This window comes from Hemiscyllium ocellatum, chromosome 9 (assembly GCF_020745735.1).
Source record: "Hemiscyllium ocellatum isolate sHemOce1 chromosome 9, sHemOce1.pat.X.cur, whole genome shotgun sequence".
Lineage (NCBI taxonomy): Eukaryota > Metazoa > Chordata > Chondrichthyes > Orectolobiformes > Hemiscylliidae > Hemiscyllium > Hemiscyllium ocellatum.
Genome location: NC_083409.1, coordinates 48,428,761 through 48,451,376, shown reverse-complemented (window position 1 = coordinate 48,451,376; position 22,616 = coordinate 48,428,761). Strand labels below are relative to the sequence as shown.

Below are 22,616 nucleotides of genomic sequence, written 5' to 3'. Positions count from 1 at the left end.
TCAATTGAAATTACAGATATGGGCCCTGCTGTAGTTTATCCAATTTAGTCTAATTTACATTGTTGCTGCTGGATTCAAATACAACTGAATAATAATCAAGAAATTAAAATGCCAGGATGTAATCACCAGAAATTCATCATGCCAAACTCAAGACATTGCCAGTATTGTGAGAAGGGAACTTCTTTATACCAGTTAAAATACTACATGGATATAGTTAGACACAATATGGTTAATAGATACAATTCAATTTTTTTTTTAAAAATCCACAACCTTTAATATTGCTGGACAACAGATATCTGGGCGCAAATTGGAAAGCTCCACCTCATGAATCTAACCTTGAGTATTTTTTGGAATGCCAAAGGCCACAGCACATGCCAGAGCAACAGCAGTAACTCCCAATAAAAGCATCACAATAGAGATCCAGCAGCACTGCCTGGAGCACCAGCAACGAGGTGGTGGATCACTCTGACTGCAATCCCAACAATCTGATGGGAGGGTGAAGAGAAAACAACATCATTTCATATCCTCCTGCAAAATCCATCCATCAACAAATTACAGAGTGCAACAAAATTAAAAGTAGCGCACATTTTCCATTCCCCCACATTTACCTTTTTTGCTGTTGTTGGATGTCACGGAAAGTGTTGAACCAAAAGAAGCGACATCAAAACTTCGCTATATGTTGATGGAATGGATAATAAAGAAAGAAACATTAGTAAAGTGTATACTATCCTCCATTGAACGTTGTGATATTATTCTGTCAATTCTCTTCAGTACCATGCTGGTATTTTCCGGGTACGTCTTACTAAATTTCATTTTTGCCAGTTCCTGCTGCACGACGTTAGTCTTTATTACTGGGAAGATTTTGGTTTGTAGAAATGATCCAGTGATGTCAGTTCTTTCAATACAAATCCGTTACTTAGATACTAAGTGTAACATAGATAAATAAAATAGATGGATGTAGTTTGTGCCAAGACTTTATCGAAGTCAATGCTATAAATTTTGTTCAGTACAGCAGCACATAAATCATGAGCCTCCAGCATCTGCCAACAATGCTTCAAAGTTGAATAGAAATGGAACCTGGATCTAAGGAATAAGATAGAGCTGAAAAAGTCTTAAAAACAAAAACTTATTAACAAAGTTGATTTTTTTAAACTCTGCCCCCTATATTTCATTTGGCCTATTTGGTTTCTCAAATGAATAAAAAAAACCCTGTGCTGCTATTTTGAGGAGGAGTAAAGGCATTTTCCCTTTTGGTTAGGGAATAAATATTGTTTTAACCATCACCATCAAAACAAACATCTGGTCATTTTCATTACTGTTTACCAGAACATGCTGTCTACAAATGGTTGCATGTACCTTATACAGTAGAGCAGTGACTGCAACTCTAAAGGACTTCAATAACTAAAACCTCTCTCTTCAACTCTTCAACAGTAATCTCAACAAATAGTCGACTAGCATAGAGTCATAGAGATGTACAGCATGGAAACAGACCCTTCGGTCCAACCTGTCCATGCCGACCAGATATCCCAACCCAATCTAGTCCCACCTGCCAGCATCCAGCCCATATCCCTCCAAACCCTTCCTTTTCATATACCCATCCAATGCCTTTTAAATGATGCAATTGTACCAGCCTGGCAGCTCATTCCATATACATACCACCCTCTCTATGAAAAAGTTGCCCCTAAGGTCTCTTTTATATCTTTCCCCTCTCACCCTAAACCTATGCCCTCTAGTTCTAGACTCCCCAGCCCCAGAGAAAAGACTTTGTGTATTTATCCTATCCATGTCCCTTATAATTTTGTAAACCTCTATAAGGTCACCCCTTAGCCTCAGATGCTCCAGGGAAAACAGCCCCAGCCAGTTCAGCCTCTCCCAATAGTTCAAATCCTCCAACCCTGGCAACATCCTTGTAAATCTTTTCTGAACCCTTTCAAGTTTCACAACATCTTTCCGATAGGAAGGAGACCAGAATTGCACGCAATATTCCAACAGTGGCCTAACCAATGGCTTGTACTCTGACCAATAAAGGAAAGCATACCAAACGCCTTCTTCACTACCCTATCTACATGCGACTCTACTTTCAAGGAGCTATGAACCTCCACTCCAAGGTCTCTTTGTTCAGCAACACCTTACCATTAAGTGTATAAGTCCTGCTAAGATTTGCTTTCCCAAAATGCAGCACCTCCCATTTATCTGAATTAAACTTCATCTGCTTTTTTTCTCAGCCCATTGGCCCATCTGGTCAAGATCCCGTTGTAATCTGAGGTAACTCTCTTCGCTATCCACTACACCTCCAATTTTGGTGTCATCTGCAAACTTACTAACTGTACCTCTTATGCTCGCATCCAAATCATTTATGTAAATGACAAAAAGTAGAGAGCCCAGCACTGATCCTTGTAGCACTCCACTGGTCACAGACCTCCAGTCTGAAAAACAACCATCCATCACCACCCTCTGTCTTCAACCTTTGAGCCAGTTCTGTATCCAAATGGCTAGTTCTCCCTGTATTCCGTGAGATCTAACCTTGCTAACCAGTCTCCCATGTAGAACCTTGTCGAACGCCTTACTGAAGTCCATACAGATCATATCTGCTGCTCTGCCCTCATCAATCTTCTTTGTTACTTTTTCAAAAAACACAATCAAGTTTGTGAGACATGATTTCCCACGCACAAAGCCATGTTGACTATCCCGAATCAGTCCTTGTCTTTCCAAATACATGTACATCCTGTCCCTCAGGATTCCCTCCAACAACTTGCCTACCACCGACGTCAGGCTCACTGGCTTGTCCTTACCATCCCTCTAAACAGTGGCACCATGTTTGCCAACCTCCAGTCTTTTGGCACCTCACCTGTGACTATCTACGATACAAATATCTCAACAAGAGGCCCAGCAATCACTTCTCCAGCTTCCCACAGAGTTTTGTGGTACACCTGATCAAGTCCTGGGGATTTATCCACCTTTGTGTTTCAAGACATCCAGCACTTCCTCCTCTGTAATATGGACATTTTGCAAGGTGTCACCATCTATTCCCCTACAGTCTATATCTTCCATATCCTTTTCCACAGTAAATACTGATGTAAAATACTCATTTAGTATCTCCCCCATTTTCTGCAACTCCACATTAAGGCCACCTTGCTGATCTTTGAGGGGCCCTAATCTCTCCCTAGTTACCCTTTTGTCCTTAATGTATTTGTAAAAACCCTTTGGATTCTCCTTATTCTATTTGCCAAAGCTATCTCATGTCCCCTTTTTGCCCTCCTGATTTCCTTCTTAAGTATACTCCGACTGCCTTTATACTCTTTTAAGGATTCACTCGATCTATCCTGTCTGTACCTTACATATGCTTACTACTTTTTCTTAACCAAACCATCAATTTCTTTAGTCATCCAGCATTCCCTGTACCTTACAGCCTTTCCTTTCATCCTAACAGGAATATACTTTCTCTGGATTCTTGTTATCTCATTTCTGAAGGCTTCCCATTTTCCAGCCGTCCCTTTACCTGCGAACATCTGCCCCAATCAGCTTTCGAAAGTTCTTGCCTAATACCATCAAAATTGGCCTTTCTCCAATTTAGAACTTCGACTTTTAGATCTGGTCTATCCTTTTCCATCACTATTTTAAAACTAATAGAATTATGGTCGCTGGCCAAAAAGTGCTCCCCCACTGAAACCAGTCACCTGCCCTGCCTTATTTCCCAAGAGCAGGTCAAGTTTTGCAACTTCTTTAGTAGGTACATCCACATACTGAATCAGAAAATTTTCTTGTACACACTTAACAAATTCCTCTCCATCTAAACCCTTAACACTATGGCAGTCCCAGTCTATGTTTGGAAAGTTAAAATCCCCTACCATAACCACACTATTATTCTTGCAGATAGATTAGATCAGATCAGATTTCCTACAGCGTGGAAACAGGCCCTTCGGCTCAGCCAATCCACATTGACCCTCTGAAGAGTAACCCACCCAGACCCATTTCCCTCTGACTAATGCACCTAACACTATGGACAATTTAGCATGGCCAATTCACCTGACTTGCACATCTTTAGACTGTGGGAGGAATCTGGAGCACCCAGAAGAAACCCACACAGACACGGGGAGAATGCGCAAACTCTACACAGACAGTTACCCAAGGCTGGAATCAAACGTGGGTCCCTGGTGCTGTGAGGCAGCAGTGCTAACCACTGAGCCACTGTGGCATAGCTGAGATCGCCTTACAAATTTGTTTCTCAATTTCCCTCTGACTATTAGGAGGTCTATAATACAATCCCAATAAGGTGATCATCCCTTTCTGATTTATCGGTTCCACCCAAATAACTTCCCTGGATGTATTTCCGGGAATATCCTCCCTCAGCACAGCTGTAATGCTATCCCTTATCAAAAACACCACTCCCCATTCTCTTGTCTGCCTTTCTATCCTTCCTATAGCATCTGTATCCTGGAACATTAAGTTGCCAGTCCTGCCCATCTCTGAGCCATGTTTCTGTAATTACTATGATATCCCAGTCCCATGTTCCTAACCATGCCCGGAGTTCATCTGCCTTCCCTGTTAGGCCCCTTGCATTGAAATAAATGCAGTTTAATTTATTAGCCCTACCTTGTCCCTGCTTTCCGAGATTGTTTGACTCACTTCTGGAGCAGCTCTAACAAATCTCCCTGCCAGTATATTAGTCCCCTTCCAATTTAGGTGCAATCTGGCCTTTTTGTACAGGTACATCTACCCCAAAAGAGATTCCACTGATCCAAAAATGTAAATCCTTCTCCCGTATACCAGCTCCTCAGCCATGCATTTGTCTGCTCTATCCTCCTATTCCTGCCCTCACTAGCTTGTAGCACTGGGAGTAATCCAGATATTACTACTCTCCAGGACCTCCTTTTTAAATTTCTGTCTAACTCTCTCTGTAATCTCCCTTCAGAATCTCAACCTTTTCCTTTCCTATGTCGTTGGTTCCAATGTGGGCAATGACCTCTTGCTGGCCCCTCTCCCCCTTGAGAACATTCTGTATCCTCTTTGAGACATCCTTGATCCTGGCACCAGGGAAGCAACACACCATTCTGATTTTTCACTGCTGGTCACAAACGTCTGTCTGTACCTCAGACTAGAGATCTCTTGGAACCCAAAAGTACCCCTCATTGCATTAGAGCCAGTCTCAATACCAGAAACTTGGCTGTTCATGCTCCGTTCCCCTGAGAATCCATCACCCCCTATATTTTCCAAGACAGCATACCTGTTTGAAATGGATCGAGCCACAGAGGACTCCTGCACTAGCTGCCTGCCTCTCTTACCTTTCCTGGAGTTAATCCATCTATGTGACTGTATCGGAGACTTTCCCCCCTTCCTATAACTGCCATCCATCACATACTTTTCCTGTTGCAAATTCCTCATTGCTTCTGTCTCTCCAGTAGATCCATTCGATCTGGTAAGATAATGAGCTCCAATGTATAATCCATGTGCAATTGTTACCTCAGTTATTAAAACAGGATTTCAACACCAAGGACATCTTCAAATACAACTGAAACCATTGTTGATGGACAGAGATGCCTTAAGTTTATATACATTTTCTTTAAAAATGGAAACAATCACCATGTTACAAAACCAATTCAACTATCTGCACAGTTACTGCTGACCTGCACAGTTACTGCTTTTGCTGTTTTGAATTCATGTATCGCAGGACATCGGAGTGCGTCTGGTAAAATTAACAAATAGTGAAATTCACAACTAATCTTGGAGAACCCTGTTTGGGTGAAGTTCACAACACAGAATCAGATAAAACAATCATTGTTTTAAGTGTGTCCAACAAGAAAGGGTGAGGTAGTGATCAGTGATCTAATCACTACTGCAGCTCTTCTGTCGGACACACTTAAAACAATGATTAACTTATCCGATTCCATGCTGTGAACTTCACCCAAACAGGGTTTTTTCTTGCTTATGTTTTTAGAGATATGTCTCTTGATTAAACTTAAAATATAACCATAACTATTCATTTAACCTGGGGCAATGTATTGTATAGGAATAAGACATTGGTATTTTCTAGGTTTGTAGATTAGGAAGGAGTAAAAATGGCCTTTAGTACAATGATATGTACTTCTTGTCAGATGTGGGAGTTTAAAGAGAGTTTAAGGATGATATCTGCCATAACTACTGATGGATGCAAATCTTATCCGATTGAATGGATCGGTTGGAGAGACAGTTAGAAGCGATGAGGAATTTGCAACAGCAACCGGATGGATGGCAGTTATAGGAAGGGGGGAAAAAGTCTCAGATACAGTCACATAGAGGGTTAACTCCAGGAAAGACGAGAGGTAGGCACCTAGTGCAGGAGTCTTTTGTGGATATACCCAGTTCAAACAGGTATGCTGTTTCGGAAAATGTATGGGGTGATGGATTCTCAGGGGAATGTAGCATGAACAGCCAAGTTTCTGGTATTGAGACTGGCTCTAATGCAACGAGGGGTATGTCGGCTTCCAAGAGATCAATTGTGTTAGGGGATTCTGTAGTCTGAGGTACAGACAGAGGTTTCGATGGCCTGCAGCAAAAAAAGCAGAATGGTGTGTTGCTTCCCTGGTGCCAGGATCAAGGATGTCTCAGAGGGTACAGAATTTTCAAGGGGGAAGAGTGACCAGCAGGACATCATTGGTTCCAATGTAGACAACGACACAGGAGGGGAAAAGGTTGAGATTCTGAAGGGAGATTGCAGAGAGTTAGGCAGAAATTTAAAAAAGGTCCTGGAGAGTAGTAATTTCTGGATTACTCCCAGTGCTACAAGCTAGTGAGGACAGGAATAGGAGGATAGAGATGAATGCATGGCTGAGGAGCTGTTATACAGGAGAAGGATTCACATTTTTGGATCATTGGAATCTCTTTTGGGGTAGATGTGACCTGTACAAGGAGGCCGGATTGCATCTAAATTGGAAGGGGACTAATATACTGGCAGGGAGATTTGCTAGAGCTGCTCAGGAGGATTTAACCTAGTAGGTGGGGGGAGCCGGGGGATAGTGAGGAATGAGATCAATCTAAGACTGGTACAGTTGAGAACAGAAGCGAGTCAAACAGTCACGGAAAGCACGGACAAGGTAGGTCTAACTGCATGACAACCAACCATCCTAATTTAATCTAGTTCCATTGGCCAGCACTTGGCCCATATCCCTTTAGATCCCCTCCTATTCATGTACCCATCCAGATGCCTCTTAAAATTGTTGCAATTGTACCAGCCTCCACCACTTCCTCTGGCAGCTTATTCCATATGCACACTACCCTTTGAAACAAAAGGATGCCTCTTAAATCTTGCTCCTCTGATCTTAAACTTACGCCCTGTGATTTCGGACTAGTCTCTCCTGGAGAAAAGACCTCAGCTATTCATCCTGTCCCTGCCCCTCATGATTTTGTAAACTCTAAGATCACCCCTCTAAAGATCCCAGGGAAAAATAGCCCTAGCCTATTCAGCTTCTCCACATAGAAAAAAAGAGTTACTCTGATTGAAGGGTTTGAGCTAAAACCTTTCGAGTTCCACAACATCTTTGTGGAATTGAGTGCAATAATCCAATAGTGGCCTAAACAATATCTTGTTCAGCTGTAACATGACCTTCCAACTTCCTGAGCTATTTTCAAAGGGTTTCAAAGTACACGCACAATAGACAGAATAGCCAATTCAAATAGGATGGACTATTGTTATAATCTTAGGTAATCAGTTAGGCAGTGAAAAGATTAAGGCGCAAACAAGTTACTAGAATGATATAGCTAATACTGGTGTAATCAAGTGATTGCTAAAGTTAAATTGAACATTTTTTTAAAAATTCAGAATCAGCAAGGGATTAGAAGAACATTATGGTTAAAATAATCTGATCACCATAAACAAGATGAAAAGGTGACGCAAATTCTTCAATACTTTTCCATTCAGAGAAACTGGAAGCTAAAAGTGATTGGTAACTACGAGGAATATAACATGGTTGCCTAAATTTAATCAATTTATAAAAGAGAGTTAAAAAGAGTTTGTTTCTAAATACTTTCATAAAGCAGCTTTCTCTTTAATATGTAATTAAAGTATTATCAAGACTGTATGCTTACTATTGAAGATCTTTTCCAATAGCTAATTATTCAGATACTGCAGAATTCTAAAAGGTAGCACATCAGCTCTATCCATTCCTTTGAGGCAGCAAATCTGACAACAGAATTTACTCAGTCTGATCTGTTGAATAGCAGCCAAATAATCCATTCTTATTCCATTCTATCCAATCATTTGCTGAGCACACCACTCTCCAACATCCTACAGGTCACACTGCATTATTGCAAACAATACAAAGATCTGCAAACTTTGTTTTTATTTGGGAAAAACGTCCAAATTTTTCACATTTTTAAAGAAGTAGAATAAACATCATCGCATCACTTGATGAGGTGATCAAACCAATGTTTATTTTATAATTCCTTGAACAAAAAAATGTTGTCCACAAACCCCATGAGGAAATTACATTTGGATCAAAACTACAAACAGTACTAGAGTTTGATTATAAAGATTTTATAAATCAAAGCAAAAAAATGTTTAACTTTAAGAAAACAATGGAAGTGCACTAAAAGAAAACACAGCTGAGTTGTAAAATAGCCACAAGGTTTATTATCAATGAGTTACTGAGAAATGGGAAAAACATAAATTGTGTTCTGAGGTTATTGTGGCTTAATATTTACATAATGTGTGCACGCAACTTTTTCATGTATCCAAGAGCAAGATATCCATGATGCAGGTACAGAAAAAGGAAAAGATGTCAATACATAAATTGATTAAAACTAGAGTTAAATATCCAGATTGTAGAAATAACATCATAAGAAGTGTTACAAGCAGTGACATTTAATCTGTACAAAGGAACAACCAGTGCGATCAAAAGGGTCAGCTGCTTACAAGTTTTCAAACATGCAGACAAGTGTGTTGTGCAACACTAAGAGCTATTTAGAATCGACCCCTTTAATAAAACAGCTCAAATCTATGTCACCCTAAAGTTCCAATTATTGTTTGCATCCAGGAATGTAACAAAAACAATATTTATCTTAATTTTGAAATTTCACCTCAACTAGACATTTGGCAAAAACTACCACTTTAAAATTTCAGAACACAAGGAGAGTCCAAATTTCATCCACATTGTCTAAATTGTCGAGTGATCCAAGTTCACTTTAGTAGGTATGGGTCCTGCCATGTCCTTTTCATCCTTGGATTTGATGACAATCAACGAAGATGCTGGATATGGAGTTAGCTTCAATTCATTCATAAATTCCATGTCTCCATATATGCTTAGTTTCTGTAACAGAAATGCACACGTGGTCACTTGTTACAGAGTCATATAGCACAGATGTCGACCCTTCAACCTAAACATATTGAAAATAATCCCAAACTAAATTAGTCCCTCCTGGCCCATATCCCTCCAAACCCTTCCTTTTCATGTATCTATTCAAATGTCTTTTAAATATTGTAACTGTATCCACATCCACCACTTTCTCAGTATGATCTTGGGAATATGGGAGGAAGTCAGAGCAACCCAGAGGAAACCCACAAAGACACTAAGAACATGCAAACTCCCCACAGACAGACAGAGGGTGGAATCAAACCCAGGTCGCTAGAGCTGAGAGTCAGAATTGCTAATTACTGAGCCAACTCCCCAGAATGGTGGAGTTGGTTTGAACAGACCAATGGCCTGCTTCTGTTTTGATGAGAATGGCAGCTTACTCTCGATCATTGACCACGTCCAAATCGAAGGAAGGCGATTTTTAATTTAATTTCCCTTTGTATGTAAAGCAGCATTTTAAATTTCTTTAGTTTCATGAATGCTGAGACTCATCATGCTGAATATTTCCTTAGATTAGGCCCACAGTCAGATGTACAGCGTGGAAACAGACCTTTGGTCTACCTCATCCATGCCAACCAGATATCCTAAATTAATTAGTCCCATTTGCCAGCACGTGGCCTAAATCCTAAATGTAGCAATTGTACAAACCTCCACAACTTCCTCTGCCAGCTCATTTCATACATGCACCACCCTCTGTGTGAAAAAGTCACCCCTTAGATCCATTTTAAATTTGTACCCCCTCACCCTAAATCTATTCCCTCTAGTTCTGGACTCCCCTACCCCAGCGAAAAGACCTTGTCTATTTATCGTATCCACATCCCTCATGATTTTAAGTCTGTGAGATCACCCTCAGCCTCCGACACTCCAGGGAAACAGCCTCAGCGTATTCAGCCTCTCCCTATAGCAAGGTGAGAAGATTTGTAGTTCAGCTCTCCCTATAGCTCAAATCCCCCAAGCCTGGCAACATCCTTGTAAATCTTTTCTGAACCCTTTCAAGTTTCACAACATTCTTCCTATAGGAAAGAGACCAGAATTGCACACAATATTCCAACAAGTGACCTAACCAATGTCAAAAACACAATATTTCAAAAAGTGGCCAAACCAACATGCGCAGGGCAGTTCTTGACAAACAGAGTTGAAATGGGGACACTTGTCAGTTTCCAGTACATCCATCCATTCTCACTACTCTGCAACCCATGAACACTGCATCAACTGCAAAATATAGCTCCACTAGACAAGTAATCAGACATTCAACCTCTGATTTGCTGACTCTAATCACATTTATAGATTGATCCTTCTGCAGTCCTGAAGGTCAAAAAGGCAAGATGGGAAGATTTATCTGTAGAAATTTTTAAAAATCTGGAAGTCTGTGTTCATATTGGTGTGTTAAGAAAACCTAGCTTTGAATGGTCCTTATAGTTTAAGAATTAAGCACAGCACATGCTATGACAACAGCAATGTAGAGAAAGTTTAAAAAGTTCTTTAAACCCAACTGTGATGCCTGTACAGGTACAATCAGTACCAGTTCGCCACACATTAAAGATTTCCCATTCAAATCGTTATGCCTTGGCAACTGCGTGAGAATCTCAGATAAGGTTGCTATCAATACTGAGTGTTAGAACTTGCCTTCACTGTGGAAGCTCATAAACAAAGAATAAATGCCTAAGCAAGGTACCCGAGGCTATAAGCAGCTATACCTCAAAAATCACCCTCAACGCAAGCTTTCATCTACAACAGATAAGTAAATAAAATGAGAAAGAGAGAGGATATAAATTCATGCAAACTTAAATGAAAATAATTAAAGCTAGCATGAATGCAAAGATGGCTGTCAAAATGGCCACATGTGCCCGCACACAAGCCTGGTGATATCAGTAACTGGCAGAAAAACATCTCCCTTTCCCAATCCCATCTTCACAAAAGGAAAGAAATTAATCTGCAAGAGTAGTCAATGTCACTATCTTCTATGCATTACATTTGGGTATACAAGTGTAGATAGTCCTACTGAGGCTCAGGTACTGTACAGAGAATCCCAGGAGCATGTAATTCTCCACCAAATAACATGAAAGTAGTGCCGGCACAGTAGTGTAGCTAGGTTGCTCTTCATGCTGGAAAAGCAAGAAGCAGCAATTTTAGGATAAATTTGGACTTCAGGAAGCATTGAAGCTGGGGACAAAGACATCAAATTCCCAAGGGTTGGATCAAACTTTTTCCTAGTTGGAAGGCAGCTTTGTTTTAGCACTGCCATGTGAAGTCTGTGCTTACATGCTCCTTGCGCCACCTAGGAGATGGGCTGTTTCATATTAACACTAAAATAAACAAATTAACACCTAACAAGATAGTAGAAATGACAACATACTAATTTTTAGTCTTGATGGAAGAACTGAAAAGCAGGCAAAGTACTAAATTTAAGGAGGCACCGAAATGGGATTTTTTAAAATAAATTATTTCTGAAAATCAATGCAACATTTGAAGAGACAGACAGACAGAATAGCTTCAGAATGGGAATATCATCTAACTTAAGTTTTTGAGGAAGCATGTGAAATGCCACCACCCTTAAAATTACCGATTTTCAGATGCTAGTAAACCTTTGGCAGTCTGGTCTGGGATCATAAGTGTCACAAGATTCACTGCCAAGCCTCAATATACAATTCATACCAAGGGCATGGATGAAGGATGCCAAATTTCTTGATGACTAATATAGAAAAGTTAGTTACGAATAGGACATAACCAGTCCTGGCATGGGTAGGCAAAAATTTGCCAGAGTGTAAAATAGGAAAACGTGAAAATGGCATGAAGAATACTGCTTTTCTATATCACTTAAATGGAATGGGGTGGGGGGGGCGGGGAAGCGGGAAATCACAAAACTGAAATACAGGAAACGGAGTATCCTATTCGTGAACCCAAAACTTCACATGCAGATGCAAGGTGGTCAGGAGGGCAAATGGAATGTTATTGCTAAGTGCAAGGAGAATGGAACAGAGAAAAAAAAAGGACATATTTGCTCAGGATGCTGAAATGATTTTTTTTGCCACTGGAACAGAGGCAAAATTCTAGGGGGACTAGAATTAGTGTTTAAAAGTCATGGATGTCCTATTTAAGATGGATACTTTTTTTCCTCTCAATGTTGAGAGCCACTGAATATTTTTAAGGTAGTGGTGGATCAACTCCTCAGTAGTCCAGTATCCAAGGTTATCTACGGTTAGCAAAGTGGAGAGGTGGTCACAATCTGTCAAGCCATGATTTTATTAAATGGCAAAGACGACCAAATGGCAGATTCATATACTGGTGAGCCCTGCATTCAAAGTGCAGTTATTTTCTTCAAATATGATAGCATTAGGGTGTTAAAACTCAGTCTTACCTCTGATGGAATGTGCTGCTCCACAGCTGTGGCAGCAGTTGCACAACAGATCCACAACAATACAAGCACGGAGAGTACCAGGGTGGTGGTTAATATCCAGCGAGGGATTCCAGCATTCCTGAAATATCAATGATTTATTAGGAGGTCAATAATTCTGTACTTATAGCCCTTTGACTGGAATTGATTAAACAGCAGTGAACAAAATGTTTGCAAAAGTATTGCTTTTGCTGTACCTTCATTCCTTGCCTATGAACTAACAGCTCTTTAATGACTCAAGGTTGAAGCAAGGAAACTGGTAAAGTGGCCACAGATCACCTCCTCTACTTCCATTTTTGTCTCTGCTCAATGACACTGTTGGGATCCAAATTACATTGCCAACTTGGAAAGTAATCTCAGTCCCTGGTTGGCACATTACAATGGATAAGTTGTCGTGCTTTGTCATGAGCCACAGGAAAGAACTAAACCAACATCAAATTTTAAAAAAAATAACAAATTCAACAGGTAAAGTGATATGACTCCCCACAACACATTAAGTGGATGAAAGTAGCCTTTCTTTCTGATAAGACATAATTGTAAACATTTAAAATTATTTGTGCTAACACTTTTCTGAAAGTGTTCATTTGCTTTAGGTTAGTTTTATGGTCATTATGGATTATTGACTTGCTCTAGTTCAAATCCGAGGGGAGTTCAACAGTAACTGTAAAGAAGAATGCCTGGAGCGAGTATGTAATGGGATGGTTTCCTTGGTCAATACATGGAGGAACCGTCTACAGAACCTGCTAAAAGAAAGGGTTACTAGACTCAAGATGTTTACTCTGCCTTTTCTTCAGATGCTGCCAGACCTGTTGAGTTTCTCCAGCAATTTGTTTTAGTTGCAATTAAATACATATTTGGTTCTGACTTCATAAGGAGAACGACACAATGCCCTAAACATATCATTTCTAGTTAGAGTGACGAACTGAAGGGGGAAAAAGAAATTTGGTCTTTGTAGGGAATTGTTGTTACAGAAATTTATAGGAGATTAAAGGCCATTAAATTTCCAGGTGTCAATAATCTACACCCTAGAGTGGCCCTAAAGTAATGGATGAATTGATGGTCATCATTTAAGATTCTGTTGATTCTGGTATAGATTCAATGGATTAGAGGGCTGCTAATGTAACCCCACTAGTTATAAAGAAAAAAGGAAATTCCAGGCTTATTTTGGTGGAGGAGAAAAAGAGACTAAGAAAGCAAGAGTGTGAGATAGGAGGATGATGCAACAAGAGCTGGATGTCCTATAGGTGCAGCAGGCAGTGACGACAACAAAAAGTATCTGGACTTAGTGAGAGGATGGGTAGAGGAGCAGGGGTGTCTTGCTGCTATTGTACAGAGTAGATAAGTGTGGCACTAGAAAAGCACTGGTCAGGTAGCATCTGAGAACAGAAGAATCGATGTTTCGGGCCCTTTATCAGGAACATATGAGGGAGTTAAGGGGATTGAGAGATAAAAAAGGAGGGAGGATGGGGCAGGGTAGCTGGGAAGGTAATGGCCAGATGCAGTTGGGGGGTGGGGGGCTGAAAGATTGTGATAGCTCAGAGTGAAGGGTGGAGTAGATAGGTGAAGGAAGGTGAACATATAGGACAGTTCAAGAGGGCAGTGCCAGGTTGGATCGGTGGGGAGAGAAGAGTCAGAGAAATTATGAACTCAACATTGATGCCATGTGGTTGAAGGGTCCCAAGGGAGAAGGTGAGGCATTTTCCCTCCAGGTGACTGGTGGCTAGGTTTTGGCAGTGGAGGCAACCCAGGACTTGGCAGAATGGGAGGGGGAGTTGAAGAAGTCGTCAGCCACAGGGCAGTGGGATTGCACAGAGCCTTGGTGAGACCACGCATGGAGTAGTGTATGCAGTTTTGTTCTCAGCTTCTGAAGATGGATATTCTGGCTATGTACAGAGAGTAACAAAGATTTACTAGACAGATTGATGGGATGGCTGGACTTAGGCATGGAGAAATTGGACAGAATTGCTGTGTGTATTTTGAAGGACTAGCAGAGACAGCTCACAGAAGCCTGCAAGATTAAATGAGACTTAAAACAAGGTAAATGCACAAAAAGATGTTCTTGATCACTGGTGAATCCAGAACCAGGGGCCACAGATTAAAGAATACTAGAGCAGCCATTTAAGACCATGATAAGGAGAAATCTCTTCAACAAATGGTAAACCTGTAGTTGAATCAAAAACACTGAACACTTTCAAAAAGCAGTTAGTCACAAGGCTGAGGGAGGGCTAAAGGGATCAAAAGGGTATGGGGAAAACCAGGTACAGGGTATGGAGTTGAATGATTAGCCAATGGATAATATTGAATGGCAGAGCAGGCTTGAAGGACTAAATGGCCTGCTCCTATTTTCTAAATTGATAGGCTGGCAGTTGTTTAGACATGGAGGACTATCACCTACATTTTAAAACACTCAGGCAGATTTTCCACAGGCCAGTCAGTTGTATCTCAACAACATTTTAGGAGTTGTATATAGGGACTCTGGAATCGCCATTATGGCATACTCTTAAGAAACTGCCCATGAAACTCAATTACCCACTACACAAGTCCTCCATGCTAAGATCCCTTTGAAAGTCTTCATTTAAATTGGAGACTTTTGATGGCTCCCATAAAAAGAGTAAAACAGTTAAAAGCATTGAATACTTCGTCTAACTCCCAACTAGTAACTATTCATCTAAATACCACACACCCCTCAACTACATCTCCTGAGACTCCATTCTCCCTCTACTCCAAGAGGCCAAACTCAACACCCTACTATCCAATGGATTCAAATCAGGCAGATCCTACCGCCAGACCCACCCCATGTCCATTCCATGATAGCAGCTTTCAAAGTGGTTGTCAAGACCTTAAAATATCAGAATGCAGCAGCAAAATGCTGTGAAAGGAGAAGTGGTTGCCTTCCTCTGACAGCTCTCTGCTACGAAACAACTGTTAGATTGGAAATATGGCTCCATAGTTTAGAAGGAGCCCCAAGTGGTATTGCATTTCAGAAATGTCAGGTCGCCTTCTTTCATAGAAAAAGGTGTCAGAGTAACATTGCTACTTCCGGGAAAATCTAGCTCACTATTTCAACCAAAGTTTGAACCTGTTATCATCCAACTCTACTCCCCTCTAATGGCAATTAATGAATACCCTGCAGGATCAGGAATTCTCAACTGATCAATTATAACAGAATTCTACAGCATTAGAGATCAATACCATAGGAAAAAGGAATACGCTATTCTGTCCCTCAAGCCCATTTCATCATTCAGTTACAAAAAGGAACTAAACTTACAGAGCCACCTTTATGACCAAAAGTATCTCAAAGCACTTTGCACACATCTACTTTTGATGTCTCACTATTGCAAGAGAAAAAATTGCCAATTTGTCCTCATGATAAAATGCATATCTCTAATATCTGATTTAACATCTATTCCCCATAATTAACATCAGGTTGTCTAGGTGGAGAAACGGATCGTCAATGACTGTATTCTGGAAAGTGCTCAAGCATGGATAGTGCAAGCTGCTAAAGCTGACTGATGAGACTTTCAATTTTCTACTTTCAAATGTGGCATAAATTATCTTCCCTGATACAGCGGCAAAATGTTACCAGACTAGTAATGCAGTGCGTTGGCTCTAAGGATTCAGAGGCAAACTAAAATACAAGCACAGCAGCAGGAGTAGTTTAAATTCAATGCATTAATAAACCTGAAAAAAAAATAGTATTTATGAAAGAACCAGATGTACATACGAAATCCACCCTGATTTACTGACACTATTTGGAGAGGAAATCTACCATCCTTACATGTTTGGTCTACATGTGACTCCAGAACTACAGCAATTTGGTTTACTCTTGACTGTCCTCTGAAATGAGCAGAGCGAGTGAAGGGTTTTTGCCCAAAACAGATTTTCCTGCTCCTCAGATGCTTCCTGACCTGCTGTGTTTTTCCTGCACCACACTCTTGTCCTCTGAAATGGCTTATCACTTAACTCCTACAGAGAAAGTGCACTGTTCAGCGTAATTGCGGCAATTGCAATGACTCAAGGTGGCCACTCACCACTACCAAAGGCAATTAAGGAAGGGAATAAATGTTGGCCTTGCATACAAATATTTGTTTGAAAATAAAGTCTCAGTTTAGATTGGTGATTGAGTGTAACTTGACTGACTTCAGGACATCCATTCTTACACTAGTATGCAAGTTGGAGAATCATCTTAACTATAGTTAGACTGCATTTCTGCACACATTAAATAACTCATTATACAACTATTTTGAATGAATCATATCTTCCATCCATTCTCAATTTTGCCGAGGCACAATTCACCAAAACACCTACCTTGACAAACATTCCAAGACACTCTGGTACTCCTGTTCATGACCTTCTTTCATATACAAGCCAGTTCCATGCTCCTTTCTGAAAGTTTTGCGAGTATCATCATAAATAGCCTTGGCTATGTGATCTATTGATAAAGAACACAAAAGATAGTATTGTTGAGAATTTTGAAAAGCATTAGAAACTAACAAGATGTTAGTTTTCTGGGTGATGTTCAATTCCAACACAAGGAAATCTGTATAAAATGGTGCATTAGGAGGAGTAGTTAGGAAAACTCAGCATCAATGACGACAACAGCAGCTTGTAGACAGAAACAAATAGCAAGACATCAGAGCACTAAAGATGAATACAGCAATAATAATTCAAACAATCCTGGAGAGAAAATAGTACAGAAAGATCATTTGTGGATATGAATGCAGTCTTTCAACTCCAAGGCAGTTTGCTGCATCACAATTAAACAGCATGCATATGATATTCCAGGGAAAAAAAAATCCTTATTATTATGTTAATGAAGTAATTTGATGATGAAGTGGCAAAAGTGATTTCAGGAGGACAACTAAAATTTAGACAAACAGATTTCAGGAGTTCTTAAAAAATGATGGAAAAGTCAATAACAGAACCTCCGTAGCATGGATCTTAAATGAACTGAAGACTGAACGGTCAGTGGGAAGACAAAGAGTATGAGAATTGGAGGAATAGACAAACTGGAGGAATTGCTGCAGGGCTTCAAGTCATATAGCATGAGGCAAAAAACTATGAAGGATTTAAAACACAAAAGGTCAAAAATTTGAAATCTGAAGCATTTATGGACTGCAAGCTAAAAATAGCAGATCTTTGGAACTCAGTGGGAACGGTGAACTAGCTGGAGAGAGAAGTCAGTAACCAAACTTGAATCACAAAATTGAATTCTAAGCGGAACACCAAGCATGAGCAGTCCTAGCAAGCTAGGCTGCACAGAAATGACAAATTGTTGAATAGTGTTGATTAGACCAAAGAAAACACAAAAAAAATTAAAGACGATAAGGAGGATGGATACTCAGTCAGTCAGTCAGTCAGTCAGTCAGTCAATAAAAATGTTACACCTGACTTGTAAAGGGGCCATTCCCATACCATGGCAGGGGAAGTAATCTATTCGGACAGATTCAAGAAAACAAAGTTACTATAAAGTTGAGAATGAATTACAATAACATTGTAAGACAATTGAGGAGAAGAAGAGTTGGATAAATGGGGACAAGTTTGCAGAGCTGTTTTTTTCGATGCAAGCATAATGACACCACTTGAAATGGGAGGATGACTACCCTGCTAAGATCAGTTATACCAGCACAGACCTGAATTCACACTTCGATATTCTGTTTCATAGGTTTTAAAGTTGGTAACATATTCAGCTAAAGAGTCACTAATAAGGAATCATTCAAAAAAAAAGTGTTAAATCCGTAATGCACTGATGGTAAGGCTGCTACTCTGCTCAACTGGTGGTGGTAGCTGCGCTTCAGGTTTGAATCCTGCTAGACATCCTACCTGGGTGATTATCTCAAAATATCTGCTACCAAAGCAAATAAAGCAGGTTTGCTGACTACCTGAAAATTACTCCCTTTTTTTAAAAAACAGTCCTACAACAGGAATTTATCACAGTTGGTTAAAAAAAAAAGTTTACCTGACAGTGCCTGAGAAGTTTCTTTTGAATTTTCTGTTTGCAGTTCAAATTGTGGGACCATAAACTGTACATCTGGTTCAGACTGGAAGGAAAAGGCAAAGAATAAATATTTTAAAATTTGACAGTTTAATTTGCAGGTAAGAACAGGGCAAAATATTTGCAAATCATCCTAGACATCAAACCCATACTTGGATAGAAGAAATTTTGAATATTGGGCTATGAAATAAGACAGATCATAAGTGCCAGTTTACTCAGATTCTACACCTTCACTGTGATACTGATTCAAAAACTAAATATGACAATCAAAACTAAACCAAGGACAAAGCTTTTCTACATACTAACCTCAAGATACAATTTTAATATTTTGAAAAACTACCTACCTCTTGCCCTCCACCTTTTCTGCCTATAAAAAAGGTTTTTCATGTTATGAAATATTGTTTATTTAATAACTATACCTTTTTTCTAAAAATCTATATTTTTTAATGGAAGCTCCTTTCAAATGAGTCAAAGGGTGATGGATTAGTTTTATATTAAAAAAAACTCATTTCCAGCAAATTATCCAATTGCATCATACATATCTTTAACAAATTCCATAAAGAGGCCATCTGCCTGGCTGATTCAATTCCTATACTGTACACTGATGTATATCCCTTCTGTCAAATACACTTCAGGATGACCAAAGTTGAAAGCATTACAATTGTGTATTTAAACACTTCCCTTATCCAAAGGATGATAAAAACACTTAAGGATTGTTCAAAGGAAATTTTATGCATATACATTCATTTTGATTTATATAGGTGAAAGTGCAAATGATAGGATCACCGTGCAGTTTACAGATGCCGACAATGATTTATTTCAACACTCAATCATTTGCATCCAATTCATAGATCACAATCTTAAAACTTAACTCCTAAAGACCACAGAAATATAGCATCAGATGTGGCTTCAGAGTTTAAATTTTAATTTCCATACAGCATCAGTAGTCAGTACATGCTGACAAATGCACATACGTAAATTATCCTATAAGGACTGCAAAACACATGATAGCTTTGCCTGCTTGACAACTAATCAAAGGACTTTGCACTATGTACACCTACAGCTGATAACTTATTAAACATCAAGTTGCAAGTGTTATTCAAAGCCTTATAAATAAGAAGCTCCTGCTGTCAATCCCCAGTCCATGTAAAGATGATGACCTCAGTAAGCAGAGAATTGGGCAATGACCTGATAGAATAGACTGGACCGGAACCTTATTCCTGATAATCACTGGAGGAGGAAGAACAGTGTCCCTGTGCCATCTGCAAAATAAGGCTTAGTTCGCTGTAAACCTGCAATAGTTAGCGTATATAACGAATTATCTATTGGCATTTAGACAAGATAAGCAAGGATTGAAGGTATTATGTAAACATAACATATGAAACATTTGGCAGAGGACAGAAGCAAGCAGTTTTACAATGACATGCAATAATCAAAATTCTGACATACAATGCAAAAGTAGTAATTTTAATCAGATGCAACGATTATAAACTGACCAGATGTCATTCTGAAGGGTTTTATGTTCACTGTAGCTTAAAATGGCAGCTGATGAGTTTATGAACATTTAGTTACAGGTAAAGCTTGCTTGCTTCAAGGGACAGATTAAAAAGTAAGAGTATATAGCAGTTGGAAGCATTTCCAGATAATTTGGTGAACCTTCATTTGAAAGCAAGATTTCAGTACATGAGTTTGCTAAGGCAACAGAACTTAGTGTTCAAAATTCCATTAATTTTTGTCCACTTGTTCATTTTTCGAACTGCCTACACTCACTTTCTTCTAATTGCTCGATTATTATCCATAATGCCACCTATTTCACAGAGTCATATAGCACGGAAAGAGACTCTGCAACCCAACACCAGCCTGATACCCAAAACTGATCTAGTCTCATCTGCCAGCACTTAGAGTCATAGATTTGCCCCTTATCCCTCTAAACTCTTCCTATTCGTGTACCCATCCAGATGCCTCTTAAAATTATGTAATCGTGCCCACCTCCACCACCTTCTCTGATAACTTGTTCCATACACTCACCACCTTCTGTGTGAAAACATTGCCTCTCAGGTCTTTTAAATCGTTCCCCTATCATCTTAAATCTATGCCCACTAGTTTTGGACTCCCCTACACTGCCTTGGTAATAACTTGCTTCTCAAAAAAAAAGATGCAGTGAATGAAATCAGTTAAAAAAACCCATAACAGCATGCATTAGAGAAACACAGAATCCACTAAGTAGAAAAAGATAAATCTGGCAAAAGGTTAACAGTTCTCTCCAAAGAATCAATCCACAGATGTGAGCTTCTTATTTCAGATGCGGCACACTTACAGCACTATTTGCATTTATTCATGCACTAAATTTAATTAACAACAAATATTCAAGTGCAATACTGTTACCTGGAATACAACTACTTTGCCATCATCGGTTTGCAAATAGAAGGTCCATGAAGTGAAGAAGCTCTGAGCTGAATTCATCAAATCACTGTAGAAAGCAGACATTATGCTGATGGGGTAAACGAAGTGGATTTTTGGAACCATGGACATGAGCTGTGGGAAGATGATCATTTGTAACTCAAAAGTATAATAAATCTATCCCAAGTTAAAGTAGAATAAGGAAATTATATTTAGTGCTGTGACTCATCAATAATCCCTGTCCAATTGAAAGTTAATGAAATAGCTAACATGCATTTTGGATTAGATCTGGAGATCCTCAGAACTTGCATTAGGTTGGCATCAAATTCTCAGCTTCTGTAGCTGATACATTGCAGATACGATCTGAAAAGTTTTCACTATGTTGATATCTTTCTTTAGTTCTATTACTCCAGTCCTCAACCATGAATCTTATTTTCTTACCCATTAGCTTTTGCTCAATTTTATAAAGCCGTGCAAGTTTCTGCAAACTTTTTTCACATTTAGTTGTAGTTTTCTGGAAGAAACTGCACATAATGAAATTAATTAGCCAGGAACAGACTGGATGGAATATTTTATAAATCCACCTGAATCTCTCTGCCATCAAAAGTGAAGAATCAGCCAACATAACCAAGGATAGCCTGCACTCATGGAACTATGTCCAGCACTAGCACATTTCCTGGTCTTCTGAAGGCAAAACTTGAAGCTTTAGACCCATTTTCAGACAGAAGGGAAGCCAGCAACTGCGCTCTTCCCCATGAAGTACAAACAGAAATAAGATGCAGTTCCCACTTTTGGGAAAGTCTTTTAAACCTACAGGGCTCCCAATCACAGGAGCCAGGACAATTTGAGTACTCAGTCTTCTCTCGAACAGCAGATTCTTAAGGAATTGTATCGTCACTTACTGGGACTTGCAGCCAAATAAAGCAACATCTATATTGATTGTAACGATCACCCAATCAGCAAGCATCAACAATAAAGTTGAAGCTATCTGACATTACACAATGAGTTAACCCACTACCCTTGCCTCCAGCATCTCATTGTTTACTGCACACTCTTATCTGGTCAAAGCCATGCTAGCTGAGCCTTTGTCACAACCCTAAATTTAACTCTCTCCCTACTTGCTTATACCTTATGCACACTCAAATTCCCAACTGCAGATGCAAAAAAAATTATGCTATCTTTTCCACTCAACAGTTGAGACAGGATGCAAGCTGGCAGACCAAATGCATTTGAGTATATTGAATAAGGATCTACTGACTCTCAAATAAAAACAAGGAGAGTCTTGTTCAGAGAGGATACATGCATAGGCATATGTACATCTTTGACATCAGCATTAAACAACATATCTGGTGACTGAAGTCTAGGCATGTGAAGCCATCAACATCCTCCAGCACCATATTTGACAATGTTGATAGACAGTAGTACAGAAATACTCTATGGTATTTGTCTTGCTGATGATGATCAGGCCAAACATTACACAGGTGTGTTCATTTGCAAAAAA

The 22,616-nt window shown here is 39.6% G+C and overlaps 1 protein-coding gene across 1 annotated transcript in view; it reads right to left on the bottom strand.

The window, feature by feature from the left end:
* Positions 1-8,384: 8,384 nt before the first annotated feature.
* tmem59 (transmembrane protein 59) overlaps positions 8,385-22,616 on the bottom strand; it is a 34,692-nt gene continuing 20,460 nt past the window's right edge. The window contains exons 4-8 of the mRNA XM_060829734.1: positions 21,101-21,250; positions 18,680-18,761; positions 17,029-17,152; positions 12,685-12,802; positions 8,385-9,281 (exon numbers count right to left, since the gene is read on the bottom strand). Of these exons, the coding sequence (XP_060685717.1) occupies positions 9,129-9,281; positions 12,685-12,802; positions 17,029-17,152; positions 18,680-18,761; positions 21,101-21,250 (627 nt within the window). The 3' untranslated portion in view covers positions 8,385-9,128. The remainder of the gene's footprint in view (positions 9,282-12,684; positions 12,803-17,028; positions 17,153-18,679; positions 18,762-21,100; positions 21,251-22,616) is intronic.